Raw genomic sequence first — 26,613 nt, forward strand, 5'->3', positions numbered from 1 at the left:
TTCCCAATTTTCCCCAAAGAAACTAAATGTTGCTGTATTTTGGCTAATTTCTGGGTCCCCTCCAGGGGAATCCACAAACCCTGGGTACCTTTAGAATCCCCATGATGTTGCAAAAAAAGGACACAAATTTGGCGTGGATACCTTATGTGGTCAAAAAGTTACAGGGGCCTAAGCGCCAACTACCCCAAATAGCCAATAAAAAGGCTTAGCACAGGAGGGGAAAGGCCTAGCAGTGAAGGGGTTAAACAAATGTTGCGACATGCATTCCTTCAGGAAAAACAAAATGGTTACTTACCCGTAGGAGTAGTTTTGCAAATGGAAGAATTTTCTGGATTCACATGCTCTGCACTGTCTTCTAGCATAAAAATCTCACATTTGTCGAAGCAAAGCCTCTATTTTGGACTTGAGACGGTTATTTTTCCCTCTCAATATCGGGGGCCTTCTAGTTGAAATCAATCATTAAAGACCTCTTCTTCGGCACCAAGGTTTCCTATTGTTGGAAATCCTTCCCTTGCTCTCTATCACCTTTCGTCACTGAGGTCAGTGAGGCATTCAGCGTTGGCCTTGTCTTTGGACCCGTGATTTTAAACAGGTGTTTGCCCCTCAATAATAACACTCCTAGGAATATGTTCTTAGTTCTTTTCTTGTACTGGTCTGGTAGGTGCTGCATCAGATCCTCCATTTTGGGGCCCATAGCTGTTGAGAAGCGGATCTGAGCTCCAAAGTGCAGCACTCCAACAGTCTCCCTATCATGTCCAATCACTTGCTTTTTCAGTCAGTCAGCACTCCCATAGCTGGCGGTGTGCTCCTCCTTTTCCGAGCAGTGGCAACAATGATAGAATCTGCCTTAACTGTACCCCTAATGTAGTCTGGATCCTGAGAGGAATGTTTATACTTCTGTTCGACACTGGGGTCATGACTTCAGAGGCGGTTATCTCCCTAAATGCCTCTCCTCCCTGGTCAGAGATGCTCGGTAGCATTGGAAGATATTAGCTCTTACTTTCTGAAGGCATGAGTGTTTCCATTCAACCTGATCCTCTTCCAGTTTCAATTCATTTCTGTCTGCCACCCTCTTGATGACTGTATTGTATGTGGCAATGTTGCCTGGAGGAGATGGCCTCTTGGGAGTCTGCTTTGACATTCTGCAAACCTTCATATATTGGATTTTCGGCACCAAAAGGCTCACTGTTGTACTGGCCCCTCCCCTGTCTCATCCACATACATGCATATCTCTTCTGTCTCCTAAGCAGATCTGAGGTTGCTGCAGGTTTCATCTCTGGCTGATCTACCTCTGACCTTTGTGGAAGGTCGCTGTCTTGAGGACATACTGTTCCGATCCTGTATCCCTTTGAGGAGTTGTCAAGCTCTCGTTTTTTTTAGCAGACCCAGAGTCTCCATATTGGCATCAAGCTTCTTTCTTTCTCCTCACTATGCAGAGGATGTTTTAGTCGACATTGATCGTCCAAGACCTCTTCTTTGGCACTGAAGCTCACTCTTGTCAAACTCCTCCCCTCCCTCTCTAGCATCTTTCATCATCGATATCAGTTCGGGGGGAGTTTGCTTTTAGCAGTGGCCTTGTCTGTAGACTTGCCAGGTTCTTTCTGTCTTCTTTTTCCATCAACTGCCTAACTTATCAGCGGCAATGCAGTTTTGAAGTGTTCCGACTCCAGTGGTATCAGCTCTACGCCAGAGAGCGGTGTTACCTGCCGCTTGTGTCCATCATGGGTTGGCCTTTCAGAATACACTGTCTCCGCAACATCGGAAATTCGCCCTGCGCTATTAGGGTCCCTCCAGATATTTTTTGTCACTGGGTAGATTTTCTTTGGGATTGAACTTCTGTACCTGCTTCATTTCGAAATGAGCCTACTGTTCTGCCCTTGATCTCAGAGTCCTGGGTTGAAACTCTTGAGTAAGCTTTGCAGTCCTCCAAGCGATGGGGTCTCTGCAGATTGAGGTTGTAAACCTCTGACTCTCCCTCTGGGAGAATTTGTGTTGGCACTTGCGGCAGAAGCAAAAAGGGGTGCGCCAATACCATATTTTCATTCTCTGACCTGCACAATGGTTGCCCCCAAAAGTTTTACCTTCACATCCATTGGTTGTTTAAGGTTTCATCTTTATTTTGGGGTTTTTTCTGCAATTTCCCCGACAAAAACTTTTTCAGCTTCTTGGTCTGGAGCTTTTGTTTCTGCTTCAAGACCCAATGCTATTGACAGCAACCGCACATAGTGGCTTAGAAGCCAGAGCAGCAGACGCCAGAGCGCAGGGATCACTGTTCGACCCCAGCACCAACTCAGCATCATGTGACTCTGGGCAATAGCTCACTTAATCTCCCTGACGGCCCCCAGCGCCTTGAAACTTTAAGGGATGATATGTTTGTGCTTTACAAATATGGATTATTGACGCAGACATCGCACATAAAAGGAAAAAAAGACAATTCTGGACCCAACTACAAGATGGCGGAATCATGCACAGCATGTGAATATAAAATATTAATGTTGCAAAATCTGCATTTGTTTATAGCATTAGTTCCATTGGCTACTGCAACAACGTTTAAATATGGCACCTAGCAGTCATTAATTAGGGTCTTCCAGCAAATATGTTAACAAGCCCAGGGTTAACAACATTGCAGTCTGCATGAACTTTGGTCTATAATATATGAACCACATCTCTGCAGCAATATTACCTCAGCATTGAGATTTAACCAGAAAGCAATATTCAGTTTTGCCTTAGATGACGTTTGTCACACCTTCCTGCGGACCACCGCATATGAAAAGTCAGTTGCTATAAGCTGGTAGTCCCGTCTGAAAACAAAGGTACATGTGCCAATGGGGCCCTGCACAGTATAACGCTGTACAAAAGGGGGTGGTGATGGATGGAGCATCTGAACCAATCAAACACTCACACCCAGTCAAAAGATCTGGATTTAATCCATCACCGTTCTTTCGCCCACTCTGCCACCCCAGTTCAGACATAGCCAGTCTGACCCTGTGCCTCATGGGAACAGTCCAGCCCAAACTGCCAAGCCATGCCTTGCCTGGACCGGAAACAAGCTTACTATGACCGGTTTCTGGCATTTCAGCCGTCTTCAGCCAGGCTTGCTTGAATCCAGTGGCAAAGTGAGCAAGGAACTCACGTCTGAGCATACCCTGCCAACTTGTGGCGAACAAAGCAGCACAAAAGGGGGTGGTGATGGACGGAGCATCTGAACAAATCAAACACACACACCCAGTCAAAAGATCTGGGTTTAATCCACCACCGTTCTTTAGCCCACTCTGCCACCCCAGTTCTGACATGGCCATATGCAAATAAGTCTGACCCTGTGCCTCATGGGAATAGCCCAGTCCGAACTGCCAAGCCATGCCTTCCCTGGACCGGAAACAAGCATCCTAGGACCACCCCCTTTTGTACCGCTCTGCACAGTATAACAGCACACGAAAAGGGACCGTTTCAAATTCAGAATAGCACTGAAAATCTACCTGTTCTGACTGCAGACGCAAATGGCTTCTTGATTTTACTACTAGCTGCTTTTCTTGTATGCACTCCAGTAACTGTACTCCCTCCGCTTACTTTAGCTCCCCTCCCCGCCCCCCAATGCTCCATTAGTACTTTCGATTGATGTTGGTACTAACAAATGCTAAAAAAAACTAAAATAAATGTTATCAGCATACATAGAACATCAGGCATAAACACTTTAGTAGCGTCACTCAGCTGCAATGATTTGACTTCGATTGAAGTTAAGGTGTTGGTATTCCGGACAGAATTTACTAGAGGCAAGAATGTAATTATTTCACAGAACAATCCCAAAATTGATGGAACAACAATCAATTACATGAAACTATTTAAGAAAGGAGTCTTATTCTAAAGTACCATTTTAACTTAAATATACTCACGCAAATTCTCCACCCAGAGTGCACAGAAGATGTGCCCCAAAAACACTCCATAAGGAAAGGCCACCACATTCCCACGTCACCATCACAACACTACAATCAGGCGACCATCGGATCAGTTTTACAGCTCCAGTTTTGTTCCAAATATCTAGAAAAACGAGAAATAGCCTGATAAATACATTACTATTTATCCACACGAAACGTGGCCATTTTCATTCAACAATGTTCACGAAAAAGCACATCGATAGTCTACTTGTTTTACATTAACATGCTGCTCTTTACATGTGGGCAAAAACATCACTAGCCACACCCCCTGTGACATTTAAACGCACGCACCAGGCATCGTTTAAAACCTGGAAAATCTGTGTACTCGGCTTCTAGAGCTGTGAAGTGCTCTCAAGGGCAGCCCACTCCATTCAAGCCCACCCTCAAGCTAACGGTAAATGATTTAGTAATTTTAAGATTTAGTGGTTTACATAACAGATGCAAAAAAAAAACGGTCAGCCTGGAACGGAATTGTACCTATTTTTCTTCCAGAAGCCTTCCCTGTTTTTACCGTCGCATTGTTCATCTAACGTCAAAACGATTCATCTTGTTTTTGATAGCTCCCGGAGTAGAGATCGAGAGTTCTACACTTTAACAATAGAAGCTTCTGGAAGATTTGCTAATAAAATTCCTTTTCAGTCTCCCCTTCAGACCGCTTTCTTTGCATCTTCCTGCAAGGCTGTTCAGGGTTTTTATAGCGATACTCGTAGCCTTCCTGATAAATGGGGCCTGGGGGCTCCCGAAGAGATTCCATACTTTACCAACACCCAGACTTAAATGTCAATACTGCGTTTCCACTGAGCTTACTTTGACTGGTGACAACAACATCTTTACCCCCGTGTAGTCACAACCGTCGCATGCACTGTGCATGGGCGCAACTAGACCCGAAATTCCGAGGGTGGGGGTGGAGAACACTCACAGCCTAACATTGGCGCTAACATTGGTCGCACACTGTGTAGCAGTTTTTTGGCGCCCCTCCCCCATTTTCTCCTTCTCCATTAATTACTTCACTACCACTCATGAACAATGCACCTCATCTCCCTATAGCATCTTTCTGACAAACATTTCATAATTTATAGCGCTACTCATAGTTTACTAACACTCACTTCTGTGATCTGCATGGTACACCTTATTTGTAGCAGCACATTAACCCTCTGTGCTGTGTGGGTGGCAGGAGTGCCCATGTGAGTGCACAGTGAGCGATGCGACAGTGAGAGAGTAGGGTGAGAGGAGTGACTGCAGGGCGAGTGAGGTGACCATATGAATTTGGGTTCAGATGTAAGTGCAGAGTGGGACGAATTAATGCGTGGTTAGAGATGGGCTTGTTTGAGTAAGAGTACAGATTGAGCAGTGAGGGGGACAGGTCAGTGAAGCCCTATTAGCCCTACGGGATAGCGCCTGGCACTGTGCAAGGCATCTAGACACTGGCATAAATATCCTAGGATGCCGCAATTATCCTAGGACGAACACGAGTTTTCCATTTTAAAATGTACTTTCATATTTATGTAGGCCTATATCAGATTTCCCCCAAATTTGGCATACATGCAGCTTGGGCAAAGGGAGGAAAAGGGGACTTCTTGGCATTTAAGTCACGTTAGGTACAAACAAGACCTCCACTCCTTCCCAGAATTCTCTGCCCTCACCACCGCATTCATGACCGCAGGACTTGCCTCACAACATGGCAGGGATCTGCTGGACCTCCTACTGACTGCGGCAGTGAAAATGGTACTGTCCAACTGGATGGATACAGCTAAGACGTCATACAAAGGTTGGATCAATTGGGTAACGTACCTCAGGGGCGTAGACAGCACGGCACTCCAAAACTCACCCTGGAAACCAGCTACTAAGGGAATATGGAAATCGCTTGACGTGTACCTGGACTCCTATGAACCCCATGATTTCACTTGAGCGGATCGGCTGCCCACAAAACAAAACTCTATAAACCCAGAATAGGCTCATCGCTAAACTACTCTTCTTGTAACCTATCTCCTCCCTTTCTCCTCTACTCTCTCTCTTTCCTTCATCTGTCCTAATCTTATAGCAAGACATTGTAAAGGGATGCAGCCAAACATGTACATCAACTACCTGTAACCATGGCAACACCAGCCAAGCTTGGCTGGTACCCTGTAACGGTAAAGCGAATGTACCTGCCTGTAAAAATTGAATAAAAATCAAAGCAATGCAGCGCCGCTGAAAATAAAAAACTAAAACAATCTAATTTTCCGAGCACATTTTTAATTTCTTCATACAATGTATTCTGCATGTAATCGGATTCACTCAGATACACATAATTTTAGCACCTCAGCAATTCCAGGAGGATGGCAGATGGAAAGGACAGGTCAAAAGCAGATGACTGCAGTAGGAACTGTCCTGCCTACTTCCCTAGATCCCACGCTGTTCTTTAGGTTTACTTATTTTGGGCGGACAAGGAAATAATTTTAGTTTCCTTCGACTTCCTAATTACGGTTACTGACATGTATGATAGTTCAGTGGGATATTAAATACTCCAGACGCCGATGTCACTGTACATCTTGCAAGACCCAGTTTTAAAAACAAAAGAGAGGTGGGGTGATTCCGCTCTTCATATTCTTGAGGAGAGTAACGTGCACCACTGAGATGGTCGACAGCGGCGGGTTTTAATTAAAGTTAATGTGATATGTTTATTCAGTTTGGGACAGTCCCATTTGTTAACGCCTTCCGTGCTGATGACGGAACCGCTCCGTCATCAGCCGCGGTGGCGCTGTGCTGATGACGGAGCGGTTCCGTCATGGCCCGCCCGACGGGCCTGCGCAGCGCTGATTTTGCGCCTGCGGGGCGCGTTCTATTAAGCGGGCGGGGCCATGACAGAACCGCTCTGTCATGAGCACAGCTCAACCGCGGCTGGTGACGGAGCGGTTCCGTCACCAGCATGGGCCCGCTGCACGGGCCCCCCGCCCCCTTAGCGCTGCGGCGGAATAGCAGCCGCAGCGATGTGGTTAATAACCGCCTCCACTGCCACCCCAGAAAGTGTGCCTCGAAGTGGACCTTGTTTTTGTTTTGCGTTTACAAAACAGTAAAATGTGGACTGCACACTAATTTCTAGGCTATAAACTCCAAAAAAAAGAAAATTCTAGACCATTCCCTCTTTTATCCCTCCACTATTCCTTTTCCATACAAATAACAGACCTAACATGTCCAGCACTCAAATTAATTGCATAGTTCCCTATATTAATTCCCACTAATGCGGTTTGGGTTCCGGAGTAGCGTGCTACCTACCAAAAAGCTCTTCAACACCTCATCAGGGGTAGCAAGCGCTATTTAAATGCGAACCTTTTTCCCTCTTCTATCCCTCCACTATCCTTCTCAATCCAAATAACAGACTAACTTATCCACTGCTCAAATTACTTTCATATTTCATTATACTAATTCACCACCAATCCTTTATGCCAAAAAAGCCCTTTGATGCCTCTCCCCACCGAACCTGCAGAAAAGCATTGAAAAAATCTGTCCGTCCGGCAGTGAGCGTTAACCACTGCTTAAAGCACATTTCTACATCAAATTGAGGCCACAGCGCCCAGTTAGTTGCCTGCAAATGTAAACTGGACCACTAATGCCATGCTAGTGATGCTCATAATGCCGAACTCAGAAGGAAAATAGTCTGAGCGGGCCCTCGCTGAGCTGGATTGCTGCATTATGCCGCATTAGTACCTGAGCTATCTGCACCATCAAGTCTAGGGGCCTATATTAGATGCTGCCTACGAACCGCTTTTAGCAGTCTGCGGGGGAAGAACTATCTTGGTTGACGCCAATACTTAGTGGGCTTTGGGCCAACCCGTGGCTTACCTTTGGTAGGCTTTCTAGTCAATATTTCCCTGCTTCTTGTTTGATGGTGTTCCTTGCTCATCTTGTATTTGTCCCTCCCTCGAGCACAGCTTCATTACAGTCCTTCTGATTGGATGACTTGGATCTCCACTGCTCACATTCAGGGGACTACTTCTTTTTCATTCAGCACTTCTTGGCCAGTGGATGCGTTTTCTTACTTTCTCCCTTCTGAACTGCTTTCACCCTCAAAAAGGCTCCATCCATGTTCCACTCCCCAAGTTCATGGTTTGCTTACCCATTCCTTTCAGCAATTTGTTTATTTTGCTTTATATATTTTTTCATCCTCCCCCTACCTCAGTCTCTGCCACTGCTCCTTTGCACACTCCATTCCCATTGCTACCCCTTGTCCCTCACCGGCTGCTCTCCCATTTCTCTCACTTGTTTTCACATTTTGTGTAGGGCTCAGCAGCTACAATTTGCTGCTGGGGTGCTCGCTGTTCCAAATGCGCTTTTGCACACCTTGCATTTTTTTTTTATACATCACTCCAAGATTGTCGTCCGATATCTTGTAAAGGGGAATTTAAATAAATGAATTTTGAAAATGGTCGCCGTATCATGGTGTGTGGACATGCATGTGCAGTACTGTATGCATGCATATACCACTGACGATGATCTGAAAGTGGCAGCAGCAGCTAAATGCTGCAATGTCGGGGTGGACATATCAGTCCCCGATTTGCAGCTGGCTTGCTTACATTAAAGGTCTTCAATGTTAATCCTGTTACAGACTTTCTTGCTGTGCATATTGTGAGTATGTGTAGTGTTTTTGTTCCAGCAATGGCACATTGTGTATTATGTATGACCTTTTTTCTGCAGGCTGTGTGTAAAATTAATGAGATTTCTATTTGTAACTGTATTTTTAACGGTTGTTGGTTACTTTCCTTGTAATTTGTTTAGTTGGTAGTTTTGGGTAAAGAGTAAGCTACAACTTCTGTATTTGTCATTTGATTTTTGTAATTTTTTTATTCTCTTTCCTTATGTATTTTGCATTTTCTCAAGTTGTTTATCATTGTACTTGTTTTGTGCATATGGTTGCTTTTAGATTGTTTTTACATTTTTTCAGTTACTTTATGGAGTAATTTGTCCTGGAGTTCTCTCAAATTTTGGTTGCATACATATAGCTCCTTTTCCACCATTGATTTATTGGGTGTTTTTTTCGTGCTCTGTGATCCACTTTTTTTGTACTACATTGGAGAATACCGTTTCTTTAAACAATATTTGTGCTTCACTTTGGTTGTTCTTCAGTGTTTTTAGGTTTCGCCTGGCGTCCGCTGCGCAGCAGCGTTCGCGCAGGCGAAATCTTATGTTTCTACCAGTATGGGGCTTTGTCCCGCCTTCTCTTCCATTGGCTAGCTCCATAAATGGAGGCTAGCCATTGGATTAAAGATCTGTCCGTCATTGCCGGAGCAGATTCGTGGGCGTTCCGGCGATTTTTACTCATCCCGCCCCTTTGCGATCGTCATGCGGCGGTGGGCGGATGTTTTTTTCCCCGTGATGTTTTGGCCATTTTGGACGTGTGTTTTGCGGGGGTGGGTTGCACGATTTCAGTCCTCTCCTTATCAGGTAAGCAGCATTTTGTTTATTTACGTCTTTGCGTGTCTCGTTGCCGTCGTCCTCTGTTCCCGGATTGCCCGCCTCCTGTCAATCGCTCCCAGTGCCATCCAGCCACATTGCCCAATGCCCACCTGTCCAGTATCATCGCTTGTTTAATGTTCCTTTGGGTAATGTCCGCGCTATGTAAAAATGCCCTAAATAATATTAAATAAATACTGCTGTGCTGGTCCTTTCGGATCTCTGACCCTGCTGCTCCTCCCCTAGTACCTGCGGAAGTCGTTCCTGTCCGTTGCAAAGCCATAAGCTGTCTTTGAGCTGGAGGGGCGCAATGTGCTCTGGGCCAGTGGTTTTGTGTTACCTGTTTTCGTTACTTTTGGTAGATATGTGTGTGTGTTTGGTGCATGTGTTTAGTTTGTATTTGGTGTTTTGCCATACGTGTCTTGTATGCTAAACTGCATTGGTGCGCCTTTGAAAGTTTGTGCTTGCTGCTGTCCTGCACCCCCCCCTGTTCGTGCTTGCTGTCCTGCCTTCCCCCGCTCCCCCTCCCGCTGTCCGTTTCTCCTATCCCCCCCCCCCATTGCTTTTTTAATGTTCCTTTGGGTAATGTCTGCGCTATATAAAAATGCCCTAAATAAAAATAAATGAATACTGCTGTGCTGGTCCTTTCGGATCTCTGACCCTGCTGCCCCTCCCCTAGTACCTGCGGAAGTCGTTCCTGTCCTTTGCAAAGCCATAAGCTGTCTTTGAGCTGGAGGGGCGCAGTGTGCTCTGGGCCAGTGGTTTTGTGTTACCTGTTTTCGTTACTTTTGGTAGATATGTGTGTGTGTTTGGTGCGTGCGTTTAGTTTGTATTTGGTGTTTTGCCATATGTGTCTTGTATGCTAAACTGCATTGGTGCGCCTTTGAAAGTTTGTGCTTGCTGCTGTCCTGCACCCCCCCAGTTCGTGCTTGCTGTCCTGCCTTCCCCCGCCCCCCCTCCCGCTGTCCGTTTCTCCTATCCCACCCCCCCTCCATTGCTTTTTTAATGTTCCTTTGGGTAATGTCCGCGCTATATAAAAATGCCCTAAATAAAAATAAATAAATACTGCTGTGCTGGTCCTTTCGGATCTCCGACCCTGCTGCCCCTCCCCTAGTACCTGCGGAAGTTGTTCCTGTCCGTTGCAAAGCCATAAGCTGTCTTTGAGCTGGAGGGGCGCAGTGTGCTCTGGGCCAGTGGTTTTGTGTTACCTGTTTTCGTTACTTTTGGTAGATATGTGTGTGTGTTTGGTGCATGTGTTTAGTTTGTATTTGGTGTTTTGCCATACGTGTCTTGTATGCTAAACTGCATTGGTGCGCCTTTGAAAGTTTATAATTGTGTTCAATGTATGTTTGGGTATGTGCACTTGTCGTTTTGATATGTACATGTCTATGTGACATAAGAGTGTTCCGTGTGTGTCGAATATATGCATTATGTATGAGTGATTGGCTGTGCTTCTATCGCTGTGATTTGTGTTACATATGTTTGTAAGTTTTTGTTTGTAATTTGTGGTTGTGTGCCTACCCCGAATGCACAGGAGTTTGTATTGTTATAGGCGTGCATGGTTTGATTGCTGTATGTGTGTGCTTCGGTGAAGTATTCCTGTAATTGTGTTTTGGGCTCACACGTCCTTTTGAGTGTGTGTTGAGTGTGCGTGTTTGCGTGAATGTTGGGTGTTCATGCTGGTGTTGTGCTGTTTGAGCGCCTTGCTTCTGTGGCCCTGTTTGTGTGTGCGTGTGTGTGTATGAGGCAGAGAAAGTGACGCGGGAGCAGGGATGAGGTGTGCCTCGGCCCAGGGGCAGCAGAGCTGGCCTTGTTTCTGGCCCTGCAGTCCCCTCGACACCACCCCAGAGCTGACATTACCGCAGGCATTATCTGTGTAATTGGGTTTGCTCGGTCCATCTCAATGGGTTTAAGGAAACGCAATAACAAGGAAACAATGGATTGCTTATGGAGTGGACCTGGGAACCTTAAGATTAGGGACAGGGGTAATAGGCATCACGATTTGATTTCATTCCCCTGCAGGCAATGACACTTTGGGAGCTCGGGGTTGACTCCTATGTGGTAATTTGCTTCACACCTCTTATTTTCGCAAGGGAAACAGACCCTACAGCTCACACACAAGATTTGGTTTAGTTTATGTTTGCTTCAGTGAGTATGTTAATGGGAGGCCGAATATGCCAGACCACCTAGCTAGAGTGGTGTACGCATTATTCACACATTCAAACTCTAATACACTTGTGCATTCTTCCACAAATGCGCACAGACACACACTTACACGAGTGCACATGCACGAACACACACGTACATTTTGGTTTATGATTGCATAGATGAGCAGGAGAATGAGTTGCTGACATTTGCTGCATATTGACACCAGCCCTTCAAGGCCTTTTGCACACTATCTCTCTCTTTCACACACTTACCCTCACACATGCACGCACCACTTTCAACACATTGCCACAGATACATACATATGCATTCTGACATTCACTTGCTTTCACTCACACATGCAGTAAACATTGTTTCTGGTCCATGATTGCCTCAGAGGGCATGATGAAAAAATCCTTGCAGATCGACGAACTAGAGTGGCACATACATTTTCATGCCTCGTGGATCCACGCATATGCACACTCACTCATATGCGCACATTCATACACACTTGTGAACGTTCATTCACACAATGATCATGCACACACGCCCGTGCACATGTGCATACTCACGTGCACACGCGCACACACACACACACACCTACAAACACACACACCATCACTCAGGGAGCTCCTAATTGAATGTGAGCATTGCATGTCAGCAATACACACGTGCACACACACACACCTACAAAACACACACCATCACTCAGGGAGCTCCTAATTGTCAGCAAGCTCTTTGATGACTGCACCTTAAGGCAGGGTTTTTGGTCCTTTGATAAGAAGGTTAGTTATTATTAATCATTTTTACTGTTTGCGAGAGATTAAGCTATTGGCATTGTAAATGGCAATGCCATTTATTTATCTGTTTTCAAAACCAACACATAAATAAAAAAATTGTCATTTACAATGCCAATAGCTCTAACTTTTACAAAGGCGAAACTGTTGCATTGTAAATGCTTGTTTTATTCTGAACCTTTTCCTCTACGCATTTCTTGTTCTCCTTTTCAGTTTTTCGATTTACAGATATGGTTTCACCTAGGATATCTGCTGCTGCAGTACTGGAACGGATTATAGAATGTAGTTCAAAACTGGAGCAAGATTACGATCCCGAAAAGGAATCTGCGGTTAGATGTGGCAGGGATTTCTCGGTCAGAGAGGAATCCTCAGATGATTTGGCAATGAAACTTCTATTGTTGCGGAGCCAAACTGTGGGGCCTATTAGGATGGGTAGCCTATCGGGAACGTGACCGCCCGTCTTTCACACGGCGGTCCCGGGCCCTGATCATGATACGACCACTGTGGTCGTATCTGGCATTTTAACATTGTGGCTGGTGCTGCTGGCTGCAGCAACCGCCGCAATGGTAAAGTGCCATGTTGTGCATTTCCATGCACAACATGGCAGGCACCATGCGGTGCCTGCCACCTTGTGCATGGGCATGTAGAGGGGTACCACGGGTATGCCCCAACTGCACCTCTCCCAACGGGCCCCCAAAGCAAATCCCCACCAGGCCGCCATGGATAGGCCTTGAAATCCACACATCATAATATGAATGGCGGTGCCTGCTAGGCACCGCCACCATATATGAGCCCCAGCTCCGCAAGGCCGGCAAACGTAACGATTGCCAACCGGTGGAAAAGCGGCGGACAGACTTTCCATCTGCCGAGATACCCACCGCCATCGTGATATGGCAGTGGGTAAAGCACGTTACAATGGCGTGACGGTGGCCAGTTACGCCATCGTAATCAGCCCCTATGTTTCTGTTGCGCGGGAACTGCCACCTCCAGTGTTATGGGAACATCAATCCCATATACAGTCGGTCAGATTTGTGCCTGGTGGAGTTAGTGCAAAGGATCAGTTCAGGTGGGTTGCTCTGGATGGAGTCTAACCTGTTCTTAAGCCTTTTACTTAAGTTGCTAGTTGTACTTTGGACAGAAACAATTACGCGCCAATTGATTTTTTTCAATATATTTGGGGATGATGGGTTTCTCAGCGAGATGGTTGTGCAAACTAATCTATATGCCGAGCAGTGGGCACTTTTCATGATGTTTTTAGTGTTTTTTCGGAGTCACTTGTGCTGTTTTAGTGCAGTATGCATGCACGATAATGTTGTCATTAGGTATTGTGAGTGGTTGATTCACACTGTGGGAACAATTGGGGCTGTCTTGGCTTGTCTAATTTTGAGTTCCATGTAAGGATTATGTTTCTTTAATATATAGGTTTGAAGGGTCTATATTTGGTGTTATTACAATACTTTGTCTTGAAGATGGTCCCACATACTGGTCTGACATTAAGACACCGAAATGTAAACTTTCTGAGCACTACAACATCTTCCTAATGGAGCACAAAGTTACATTGGATCAGAGAATACTAAGTTTATTACACAGACGCTGAAAATTCGTTGAGTGGTTTCACTAGCCGACTCCAGTTGCCATTCAAAATACTTGAACTTCTGTGACTACCCTGTCAGCTAAGGGGTGCTTCCTATGTGACCCAATAAAAGGGTACGAATTAACAAACAAAGGATTCATTGTTTAAATAAATATTTGTTGGTTATACACCAGTCTGTGACTGATTTTGCAAAGTACATCATATTGTTATTGTTGGACCCGGTCCTTTGGGCAGGTTTACCCCGTGACTTTTTGCTTTTTCCTAGCCTGTTTTTGGAACCTGGATTGGTGATTGTAGGCCTCTGCGCACTTTTTCACTGTGGTACAGTGTAAAGTGCGTGTGCTTTCTGTGTATGGATGGTGAGTGACCTGCCCTCCCATAGGAATGACTGGGAAATATGTATGCCCATGGTAGATTCCTGATGCGTGGGGAGTGCAGGGGCGAGTTTGATATGTGTGAACTCGTGAGAATGAATGCTGCAAAATGATGTATGCAGCATGACTGTGTCTAGTCTAGAAGTACCACTTTTGGAAGTTGGCATAATTGTGTAAGTTGGTGCTAGCGTGTGATTGGCTGGTGAGTCTGCCCAGGAGTGCCTGGACCTGTTGGTAGATGGACTGTCTGGTTTGAGTAGAACAGGGTCTGCAGGGTCTGCAAGGCCCCGGAGGAGGGGGTAGATGAAAGGCCCCTCTGCTGTCAGGGATGGGAGGAAAGAGCATCTGGTGGTGCCGGGCTGTGCCTGTCGCCCACCCTGCTGGCTCTCCATCCTGGCGGCCCACTGTCACCTCTGGCCCTGAAGCTGTCAGGGAGACGTAAACCAGAAACATTCCAGTACTCAGGGCCCCTTGCACGAAAGCTTCAAAGTACTTCAAAGGCATTTCTGTGTATAAGAAGGGACGGTGTCTCCTTCCAAAAGGTTCTTGTTCTAGCTCTTGTGGCTGACTTGGATCTACCAGGGGTGGGCGCTGCCCAGCCCCTGGGTGCCTGGATTCCTGGACTCCTGGGGGACCCTTCTGCCCTGCCTGGGCTGAAGGGGGGACTTGGCTTTGCCCCTGGGGAAGCTCTGGGACCCTGGCAGCATGGAGAAGCTGCCTTTTCCTGGGGAGAGCGCTGGAGTTGATTTCTAGCGCCTGGAGGCGCTGGGCTTCCCCCTGAGCGCCTGGGAGCGCTCTGCCTGCTGTCTAGATCTCTGGGGCGCTTAATTTCCCCCACGCGCTTGAGAGCGCCTTTTCTGGACTTTCTAGCGCTTAGGAGCGCTTTTCCTGCTTGTTTATAGCGCTGGATGCGCTGAGGATTCCTGCCTGCATGGATATAATTATCTACGAGTGCCCACCTCGATCTGTCGCGGAGGAAAACAAACCACGAAGGGGCCGCGACCGGATTGGCCGAGACCCGAGGAGAGCCGTGCTCTGATTGGCCCGTGGATCGGCGAGGCCGCGCTGCCATTGGTTGGCGGCCTCGCGTCATGAGGGGCTCGGCGCAGGAGCCGCGACGTGATTGGCTGGGCCGCGCCGAGGAAGAAGGAAGATGGCGCTGCCTGCTGGCGGGTCGGCCGGGCTCCCGTGAGCTAAGGGAGCCCGGCGGCATCTGAGGAGACGAGGCGGCCGGTTGGCAGGGCTCCCGTGTACCAAGGGAGCCCTGCAGGAAGAGAGAGGTTCGACCGCCCCCGTCCTGCCGCGAGAGAAGAGACTGCCCGGGAGCCTGGCTGGCTCCACTCTGCGTCCCGGTCCCGAGACGGGGGACCGGGCCAAGCGAGGAGAGTCTGCGAGGAGCAGGAGCTCCTCCGTTGCCGCCGAGCCCCGCCCCCGCCGCGCAGGAGACCCGGTGAGTCTGGGCGGAGGGCTGGGCAGAGTGGGGAAGAAGAGAGGCGCCGGGACACGTTGTCGGTGTTCGCGCCTAGTGCCATCGCGAAGCCGTGAAGGCTTCAAGGGCGGCCCCGGTTGGCAGTGGGTCGCCCCAACGTCCACGGAGCCCGGAGAGGCTCCCCGCCTCATGCGGTATTCAGAACCCTGAGAGGCTCTGGGGGGCATTTTTAGAAGTTGGAGTCCCCCGTGGGGGACTCCACCGTGAACGACGCGGAATCAGGGCGGCCCCGATTGGCAGAGGGTCGCCCCACCGTGGAAAAGCCTGGAGAAGGCCCTGAGGGGGCATTTCTTTGTCCAAAGTCCGACGAGGCTCATGGGAGCACCAGTGTTTTAAGAGCCTGTGTGGCTCCAACGGTTGGCATCATTGCTTTAGAGCCTCTGTGGCTCCAACGTATGGGGCATGTGTGTTATGCCCAGAGCCTGTGTGGCTCCAGCAGTGGCGCAGTTGGCGCCGAAGGGCCAGTGAGGGCCCTGGCTCAGTTCTGTTGTTCTCCAGGTGCCCAGCACTTAGTGGGCACCTGCTACGTTTAGGCTTTTAGGTACTTTGAGACTGGCGCTGCATGGCAGCGCACCCTGACACTGAGACTCAGGGCGTCTGAGCCCCAACAAGGCCATTGGCCTAGGGACTGCCACAGGTGGTGGCTTATGTGAGTTTGTGCGCAATCATATGGTTATTGCACCTCTGAATGTGATTTCTTGCATCATGTGTTATTCCTGCACCTCTGAAGGTTTTTAGGCCTCGTGTGATTTTTGCGCTATTGTATTACTTTGACACCCCTGAATGTTTCATGCATTATGTGTCTTTCTCTTCTTGCGCTACACCTCTGAATGTTTAGTCATCATGTGTCTTCTTGCGCTGCACCCCTGACTGTATTTTAATTGCATCATGTGCTCTGTCCTGAACACCGCTGAATGTGTAGGTCTATACATCATGTGTTTTCTTTCTTTACTACTCCTCTGAATGTATATTCATGCATCATGGGTAGTGTGTTTTGAGCTATACCCCTAAGTGGATTTCATCCTTAGGTGGTTGTTCTTTCTAGTACAGGTGGTCCTAGTGAGGTCCTGGGTACCTGCGTGACATGCTCCTAAGGTGTTTAGGGTTGCGTAGTATGTGCTTACCTGTTCCCAGTAGTTACTGGGTGTGATCTATAACTGTTACTTTGTGTTACAGTGAAGTTTATATACTTTTATTCTGATTTCTGACAAGTATTTCTATATCTGCAAAGTGTTGATTCAGACAGTGGCCCTGTCTTGTAAATAATCCCTTGTGAATACTGCCGTGCCAGTTGGCACAATGTACATGTGTGATTTCTATCTGATATGTTTTGACAATACAAAAGTTATTTTAATATAACCTTGTGTGGAGTCTCTTTTGTGGTGTGCCTAGTATGCTGTTGCTGTCGTGCGCTGACGCAAATGCTTTACACATCGCCTCCGAGTTTAGCCTAGACTGCCCGCGCCATGCTACCTAGAGGGCGAGCAGGGGTTATCTTGGCGTGTGACTTCCTTGCCCTGACTGGAATGGTGGTTTCTGCCTGGCTTTGGCATAAGCCTTAGCCTACCAGAAATAGCCGGTTTCCAACATTGGTGGGTCAGCGGTGCGGATTTGGACTTGCATTTGCCCAGTGCTATAGCGACAACTGGCTACATTACAAAAACTCTGCGTTTTTCAGATAGTCACATATTTGGGATTATTGTTTTTGATTTTATTTTTCCTCAAAAGTGTCATTTTCAGATGGTGTTCCTGCGCTTTATGTTTAGTGGCAGATGAGAGAAAATGACAGGGCGGGACGCCAGTAGATAGGGGAGGTTCCCATAGGTTAGGAATCCCTTGCTGGGTCCAGTGTCCAATCCCTATTCCTGTCCCTGTGTGGGTAGATGGAAGAGAGGGAGGGTGGAGGAGAAATTGCTTGCTCAGGAGGGTGGTTATTCCCTGAGTGTAGTGTGTGTGTCTGGATTCCCCAGTATGGTAGGATCCAGTGGTGGCAGCTTAAATGTGTCCAGTGCGTGAAGTCCCATTCCCAGTTCCCAGAGTATGGTGCCTGGTGCTCAGTAAGAGAGTGACAGGTTGAGAGTCAGAGGCAGTGAGGAACTGTCTCACCAGTCTGGAGGGGGAGTGTGTGGATGAGTGGTGTCTTGAACTGGAGGAGTTCGTGTGAGGTTTTTTTAAGGAGCTTGCACGTGAGGTGTACCTCTGGTGGTGTGCAGGACGTCCTGCAGAGGCATTGGACAAGAAGGTGGATGTCTGGCGGTGTGCTGGATGTCGTGCAGAGACATTAGAAAGTGATTCTAAAAGTAGTGGCTTGTGTATCTGATGATCCTGTGTAGGTGAAGAGGTTCATGTGTAGCCCAGCTATGTCCCATTAGGATGATAGGGGTGTAGGGGCTCACGTCCTGTCTCAGTGGAGGCGGAGTGAGTGTGGGACGGTGTGTCCCACGTTAGCCCGAAACCTTGTCTCGGGGCCTGGAGGGTTCCCTAAGGGAGCGCCAGGTCAGGGGCCTAGGCTGTACTTACAAGTCATTTGAAGAGGATCTTCCTGTGTCTAGAGGACGGGGAGTGTCTGTAACCAGAACTCCGGCGGTCCTAGTGTTGGGCAGTACCGCTCCTAAGTGGAGGGTGCAGAAGTCCTGGTTCGCTGGGCATTTGACCATCTAGAGTGCTCGACCATTTTTGGGGCCTCTGGAGGTCATTCCCCGAGGAGGGGGGAGGCCAGGTTCAGGTTCAGCCTGACCTGGAAGGAAGGGCATCTGTAGTCAGTGTCCTGACCGGTTGTTGGCTTCCAGGGGTACCTCTCCAAGGTGGGAGGGTGCAGAACTCTGGAGGGGGGTGCAGAGGGAGGGTGTCCTTACTTCTGACCCCGGTGGGAGGAAAGTGTGTTGCTGATACGCCGCTGGCGTGTGCTCTGTCTAGCCTGGAACATACTGAGAATCACTCTGTGATAGGGAGTACTGGAGGAAAGTGTGTTGCTGATACGCTGCTGGCGTGTGCTCTGTCTAGCCTGGAACATACTGAGAATCACCCTGTGATAGGGAGTACTGGAGGAGAGTGTGTCGCTGATACGCCGCTGGCGTGTGCGCTGTCTAGCCTGAGACATACTGTGCCTGTAATCGTGGAACTGGAAGCAGGTGCAGAAGGACGGTGTACTTCTGACCCCGGTGCAACTTAAGGGTGTAAATCCTAGGTTGGGAGATTAGGAAACTTCTAGGTCAAGAGGAGTCTCTACTAAGGTGGATCAGCTGAAGAGACTGAGGAGGCGGCCCTTGCTGTGTGTTCTAGGGCCCACCTGCAGTTTGTTGTTTCCACTAAGGTAGAGGAAAGGGGGCTTTGCTGTGTGCTGTGTCCCCCCACCTGCTTGAAGAGGGACTGTGCTGTGTGCTTTGTACCTCAGAAGTGGAATCGTTTCCAGGTGGTAGACCAGTGACGGAGTGAGGTCCTGATCTGGTAGGAGAGTTGTGTTCTGGTGAGTGCTTCCCTGTGAGGGTTATTCCTTCACCCTGACTGGAAGCAAGGGTCCCTACTTGGTCTAAGGTACTTACCTCTGCCAACTAGAGACCCCCAGTTCTAACATTGGTGGAGTAGAGGTCGGATCGGGCATTCTTGCTGTGACCTCTAGTCAGCCTGAGGGTGTGGTCCCTAGGGTGTAGGATCAGTGGTAGTGTAGCTACCCTGAGAGAGAGAGTGGAGATTGGCTATTGTGTGCCAGGGGCTTCTGCCCCCACTCTGTGGATTGGTTAGGACCTGTGACCGTTGGGTGGCCTAGGGCCTGGTCCTGGCTGTGGATGACTAGTGTGTACCAGTGGGGTATCCTAGTTGTGTCAGAGAGCTTTTGTGAGGGAAATCCCTGTGGGTTCAGAGTGGCGAAAAACTGTAAGGTGGCCCTGCCCTGCAGGCCCGTCTCCGTGGTTTTGTCGCCCAAAGCATGGAAGGCCATCAGTGTAGTGATTGGTCTACCCTGCGTTTTGGCTGGAAGGGGGATGTGTTGGACCCGGTCCTTTGGGCAGGTTTACCCCGTGACTTTTTGCTTTTTCCTAGCCTGTTTTTGGAACCTGGATTGGTGATTGTAGGCCTCTGCGCACTTTTTCACTGTGGTACAGTGTAAAGTGCGTGTGCTTTCTGTGTATGGATGGTGAGTGACCTGCCCTCCCATAGGAATGACTGGGAAATATGTATGCCCATGGTAGATTCCTGATGCGTGGGGAGTGCAGGGGCGAGTTTGATATGTGTGAACTCGTGAGAATGAATGCTGCAAAATGATGTATGCAGCATGACTGTGTCTAGTCTAGAAGTACCACTTTTGGAAGTTGGCATAATTGTGTAAGTTGGTGCTAGCGTGTGATTGGCTGGTGAGTCTGCCCAGGAGTGCCTGGACCTGTTGGTAGATGGACTGTCTGGTTTGAGTAGAACAGGGTCTGCAGGGTCTGCAAGGCCCCGGAGGAGGGGGTAGATGAAAGGCCCCTCTGCTGTCAGGGATGGGAGGAAAGAGCATCTGGTGGTGCCGGGCTGTGCCTGTCGCCCACCCTGCTGGCTCTCCATCCTGGCGGCCCACTGTCACCTCTGGCCCTGAAGCTGTCAGGGAGACGTAAACCAGAAACATTCCAGTACTCAGGGCCCCTTGCACGAAAGCTTCAAAGTACTTCAAAGGCATTTCTGTGTATAAGAAGGGACGGTGTCTCCTTCCAAAAGGTTCTTGTTCTAGCTCTTGTGGCTGACTTGGATCTACCAGGGGTGGGCGCTGCCCAGCCCCTGGGTGCCTGGATTCCTGGACTCCTGGGGGACCCTTCTGCCCTGCCTGGGCTGAAGGGGGGACTTGGCTTTGCCCCTGGGGAAGCTCTGGGACCCTGGCAGCATGGAGAAGCTGCCTTTTCCTGGGGAGAGCGCTGGAGTTGATTTCTAGCGCCTGGAGGCGCTGGGCTTCCCCCTGAGCGCCTGGGAGCGCTCTGCCTGCTGTCTAGATCTCTGGGGCGCTTAATTTCCCCCACGCGCTTGAGAGCGCCTTTTCTGGACTTTCTAGCGCTTAGGAGCGCTTTTCCTGCTTGTTTATAGCGCTGGATGCGCTGAGGATTCCTGCCTGCATGGATATAATTATCTACGAGTGCCCACCTCGATCTGTCGCGGAGGAAAACAAACCACGAAGGGGCCGCGACCGGATTGGCCGAGACCCGAGGAGAGCCGTGCTCTGATTGGCCCGTGGATCGGCGAGGCCGCGCTGCCATTGGTTGGCGGCCTCGCGTCATGAGGGGCTCGGCGCAGGAGCCGCGACGTGATTGGCTGGGCCGCGCCGAGGAAGAAGGAAGATGGCGCTGCCTGCTGGCGGGTCGGCCGGGCTCCCGTGAGCTAAGGGAGCCCGGCGGCATTTGAGGAGACGAGGCGGCCGGTTGGCAGGGCTCCCGTGTACCAAGGGAGCCCTGCAGGAAGAGAGAGGTTCGACCGCCCCCGTCCTGCCGCGAGAGAAGAGACTGCCCGGGAGCCTGGCTGGCTCCACTCTGCGTCCCGGTCCCGAGACGGGGGACCGGGCCAAGCGAGGAGAGTCTGCGAGGAGCAGGAGCTCCTCCGTTGCCGCCGAGCCCCGCCCCTGCCGCGCAGGAGACCCGGTGAGTCTGGGCGGAGGGCTGGGCAGAGTGGGGAAGAAGAGAGGCGCCGGGACACGTTGTCGGTGTTCGCGCCTAGTGCCATCGCGAAGCCGTGAAGGCTTCAAGGGCGGCCCCGGTTGGCAGTGGGTCGCCCCAACGTCCACGGAGCCCGGAGAGGCTCCCCGCCTCATGCGGTATTCAGAACCCTGAGAGGCTCTGGGGGGCATTTTTAGAAGTTGGAGTCCCCCGTGGGGGACTCCACCGTGAACGACGCGGAATCAGGGCGGCCCCGATTGGCAGAGGGTCGCCCCACCGTGGAAAAGCCTGGAGAAGGCCCTGAGGGGGCATTTCTTTGTCCAAAGTCCGACGAGGCTCATGGGAGCACCAGTGTTTTAAGAGCCTGTGTGGCTCCAACGGTTGGCATCATTGCTTTAGAGCCTCTGTGGCTCCAACGTATGGGGCATGTGTGTTATGCCCAGAGCCTGTGTGGCTCCAGCAGTGGCGCAGTTGGCGCCGAAGGGCCAGTGAGGGCCCTGGCTCAGTTCTGTTGTTCTCCAGGTGCCCAGCACTTAGTGGGCACCTGCTACGTTTAGGCTTTTAGGTACTTTGAGACTGGCGCTGCATGGCAGCGCACCCTGACACTGAGACTCAGGGCGTCTGAGCCCCAACAAGGCCATTGGCCTAGGGACTGCCACAGGTGGTGGCTTATGTGAGTTTGTGCGCAATCATATGGTTATTGCACCTCTGAATGTGATTTCTTGCATCATGTGTTATTCCTGCACCTCTGAAGGTTTTTAGGCCTCGTGTGATTTTTGCGCTATTGTATTACTTTGACACCCCTGAATGTTTCATGCATTATGTGTCTTTCTCTTCTTGCGCTACACCTCTGAATGTTTAGTCATCATGTGTCTTCTTGCGCTGCACCCCTGACTGTATTTTAATTGCATCATGTGCTCTGTCCTGAACACCGCTGAATGTGTAGGTCTATACATCATGTGTTTTCTTTCTTTACTACTCCTCTGAATGTATATTCATGCATCATGGGTAGTGTGTTTTGAGCTATACCCCTAAGTGGATTTCATCCTTAGGTGGTTGTTCTTTCTAGTACAGGTGGTCCTAGTGAGGTCCTGGGTACCTGCGTGACATGCTCCTAAGGTGTTTAGGGTTGCGTAGTATGTGCTTACCTGTTCCCAGTAGTTACTGGGTGTGATCTATAACTGTTACTTTGTGTTACAGTGAAGTTTATATACTTTTATTCTGATTTCTGACAAGTATTTCTATATCTGCAAAGTGTTGATTCAGACAGTGGCCCATGTGGCCCTGTCTTGTAAATAATCCCTTGTGAATACTGCCGTGCCAGTTGGCACAATGTACATGTGTGATTTCTATCTGATATGTTTTGACAATACAAAAGTTATTTTAATATAACCTTGTGTGGAGTCTCTTTTGTGGTGTGCCTAGTATGCTGTTGCTGTCGTGCGCTGACGCAAATGCTTTACACATCGCCTCCGAGTTTAGCCTAGACTGCCCGCGCCATGCTACCTAGAGGGCGAGCAGGGGTTATCTTGGCGTGTGACTTCCTTGCCCTGACTGGAATGGTGGTTTCTGCCTGGCTTTGGCATAAGCCTTAGCCTACCAGAAATAGCCGGTTTCCAACAGTTATGATGTACTTTCATTTGAAATGGTGATTGGATATATCTGATACTAATCACATAACTAAGAAATATTTGATTAAATGACTCTTTTTCAGGAATAATTTTGAGTCTTGATTTGAAAGTACCCAGTCTCAAGGGGGGGATTATTGGGCTGCCCTATTTTTCACAGTAGTATTTGATGCCGCACATGGGCAGGCTACTGCCCCCATTAAAAAATCCACCCGTCGACTCCGACCAGTGTTGAGGAGTTGAAGTGTTGTGGTCTTACACTGCTGAGGGGAATTGTGTATAAACTATTGGTGTCCTCTTACCAGACTAGTAACCCATTGTGGTGCACTCCATTGTACTCTGCTGCCATTAATACATATCTTTTTTGCTTCAGTGGTGCATGCTGCATTTCAAAAAGAAGGCACAAGCTCTTCCTACCCAGTGATGTTCAGACTGTGATCATCTGTTCAAAGTTTGTTCTGTGCAGGAGCCTTTTGGTGGGTGTTTTGAGAAATCTAAACACCTGGAAAGAGCATAGGGTTAGATGAGTCCTCAGTTTTGTATAGGGAATGGCTGCTGTTTAAGCTGTATGTCAAAAGAAATAGAGCACGGTATGGTATGAAGTTGAACCTACATTGTGTAAGTATCTACAACGGGTCTACATTAAGAAGTACTATAGCATTTCATTACCTGTTTGAAATGGGTCATTAAGTACCTGGGCCAACTGTTTGGGGCTCTTGTGCATCTCCATTGAACAATGGCTACCACTTGCACCTAGATCATTTCTATACTGTAATTACACTATTCAGGCAGTTGTTTTCTATGGCCACTCTAGCTTGTTGTACAAATAGGACCAAAAGAAAAGTGTTTCCCAAAGAGCTGGCCGCTATGAAGCTAGTGCTGGGAAGTACTGCTAGCCATCTAGTTCCAAGACTGTAGGAACCTGGATCCATTGACCACAATGCTTAATGTGACAACATTTCTAATGTCCCTGTAAGGTAAAGTAGCAGAAGTCCAGAAGCCGAAGTGTGTTTTTGACAGTGGCAAACATAGGTTTGGGGTTGACCAGCATGATCAGATGCTTCAGCCTTACAATGCTGCACGTAAGGGCAGTACTTGTTATAAGAAGCATGATGTGCACTGGACGCAAACTGCAACATACAGTGCATATAATATGTATTGCAAGGCAGATCCTAGACACAAGATGCACTTTTTTTTTACTTTGAGGAGGCAGTCATCAGCAATATTGTTTTGAATGAAGCAGGAGTTGTGCACAATGTGTCTGACTAGGTTTTATGGTTGACTGGATGACACTTATCTGAACTCCTTCAGAGAATTTCCAAACTTCTTCGGAGAACTTCAGAGAAGAAACACCAACATGATCAGAAGTGTCAAGTTTCTTCCAGAAAGGGATTCCGGATAGAGACCAGGTACTACTTTCTTCTGTGTCCTTCAAACCTGCCTTGTGCCCCTGCCAACCTTTTAATTTGAACCCCACAAAGTTGAAACTATAGGAAACTCCTTGAGAAAGCAAGCTTTGTGGTGGTACCCATTGCTTTGGATTTTTAAGCTTTTAGGGAACTTGTTTTTCCCAATGTTGCTTTAATGGTATTTAGTATGAGTGATAAAAGTATGTGAGCTCGTTTTGCATGTATGCTTCACAAGTGTGGGTATAATGTGTATGACTGAGAAGCTATTTTGATGATGTTGGACAAGTGATGCAGCTGAGTTGTGGACTGCAAAGTGTGAATAACTGGTTTATTGACATTCTAGTTTGTGGATGCATGATTGAATGGCAAGAGGCAGTGTCTCTTTCACTCCGTGGTAGTGTGCTAGTTTACAAATGGTAGTCGAAGTGTTGGGTGGTTTGTGCTGTGTGTGGTGGTAAACTGCTGAGACTGCAGAAAGGTAGACTGTGTTCTCCGAAACTGGAGACGTGGATCTGTGGGGGGTGTCAGACGTCAGTGTGTTAAGTGGTTGGTTACAAAAGGGATGTGTGAATGAACAATAATACGTCTGGTGCCCATACTGCCCACAAGGATGTGATCAATGTGACAACCCTACCTTTCTGAAGGAATGGCTATACTTAGTTGTTAATGTGTTTTGGTACGACTGCAACTGATGTAGTTCCGTAAAGTATGAGGTGCCTCTCTGGCTTATAAGTGTATTATGTATGTTCTCCTTATAAACGTTTTGCTGTTCTAGCAAACTTGATAGGGACTATTAGAAATGGGGGTCTGTAGTTGGCAATGGTTTGCACCTTTGTCCAAATAGGGACCCTTGCTTCTGGAAAGAGGTATACACTCCTAAAATAATCCCTGCTCACCCCCTTGGTAGCTTGGCACGAGTAGACATGATTATCTCAGAGGCAGTGTGTACAGCATTTGTGAACGCATACAGTAACACAGTGAAAACACTACAAATGGACACCAAACCAGTTTAGAAAAATAAGTAATCTTTATCTAGACTCAACACAAGACCAAACAACAATAATCCACAATACAGTATTAAAAATAAGGCTCTCAAATGGTAGAAATAGTTACGTTCAATGCAAATTGTAAATGCAACACTTTTCAACAAAGAACCTCAGATGCGTCACGTAAAATAAACAAAAGGCTCGCAGGGAAGGCGATGCGTCAGTTCCTTGCTTCGGGGGTGGTGGCGCACCTGTTCCTTACTGCAGTGCAGGGGAGGCGATGCATCTGTTCCTTACCAGAGAGGAGGGGATGCGTCAGTTTCTTACTGCATTCCGGTTACGATACAACATTATGGCACCCGATGCGACGATCCGGTGTGAAAGATGGCGGGTTTATGCGATGCTACGATCCGGTCCGATGCGTGAACTTTTGCAGCCACACGGCAGGAGCTGCGACGATGTTCTCGGTGTTGATGCAGCACGCTTCTTCCCCGTGGCTCGGCGATGCGTCGGGTCTCGGTGCGGATGCGACATGCTTCTTCGTTGTTGCGTCCCGCTTCCAGCTCTCAGCGACAAACAGTCTCTAGAGGTCCTAAACAGCAGCAGGCACCTCTCTGCAGGTTAGAATTCCCAGCAAGGAAATTCAGGGGAGCTTGTGGTGAAGTCTTTGTGTCCCTGAGACTTCAGACAGGAGGCAAGCTCAATTTCAAGCCCTTGGAGATCTTCCTCAAGATGACAAAGCACTCGCCCGGCGGTAGTGAGGTAATCCTAGGAGGAGGTTATGGGGGAGGGGGTGCCAAAAACGACTACCACACAGGGCGCCTCTAGCGATAAAGCCGACTCTGACAACACTATATAAATATGCAACTGAAAGAGTTTGACTAAAGTAATAGTAGGTGACTTTTGTGCCTCGAACTTCAGGACAAACACTTACAGATGACCACATTGCCACCTATTTAAATTCTTCTAGCTTACTTTCACTATCATTTTAATTTGAAACATTTAAATCTTTGGGAAACCCATGGGCCAATAAACACAAATGACTTCTGCATAATTACATTCCACTTTCCAGAAATGTATGTCGCTCACACCTCTTCTTACAAACTACAAAAAATAGAAAACATTGGTCACCTCACAGAAAATTGCACAATTGTTTGAAAACAAATAAAACCTGGTTGTATCTAAAAAAACGGGACTAGGATGATTCTAGCACAGCA

At 48.3% G+C, this 26,613-nt stretch overlaps 1 protein-coding gene across 2 annotated transcripts in view; it reads right to left on the reverse strand.

The window, feature by feature from the left end:
- The window catches only part of RIC1 (RIC1 partner of RAB6A GEF complex), an 882,831-nt gene that overhangs the window by 304,363 nt on the left and 551,855 nt on the right, over positions 1-26,613 (reverse strand). For both annotated transcript variants that reach the window (XM_078675923.1, XM_078675922.1), the window contains exon 9: positions 3,891-4,035. In XM_078675923.1, the coding sequence (XP_078532049.1) occupies positions 3,891-4,035 (145 nt within the window). The remainder of the gene's footprint in view (positions 1-3,890; positions 4,036-26,613) is intronic.

Source organism: Lissotriton helveticus, chromosome 2_1, assembly GCF_964261635.1.
Source record: "Lissotriton helveticus chromosome 2_1, aLisHel1.1, whole genome shotgun sequence".
NCBI classification, from domain to species: Eukaryota; Metazoa; Chordata; class Amphibia; order Caudata; family Salamandridae; genus Lissotriton; species Lissotriton helveticus.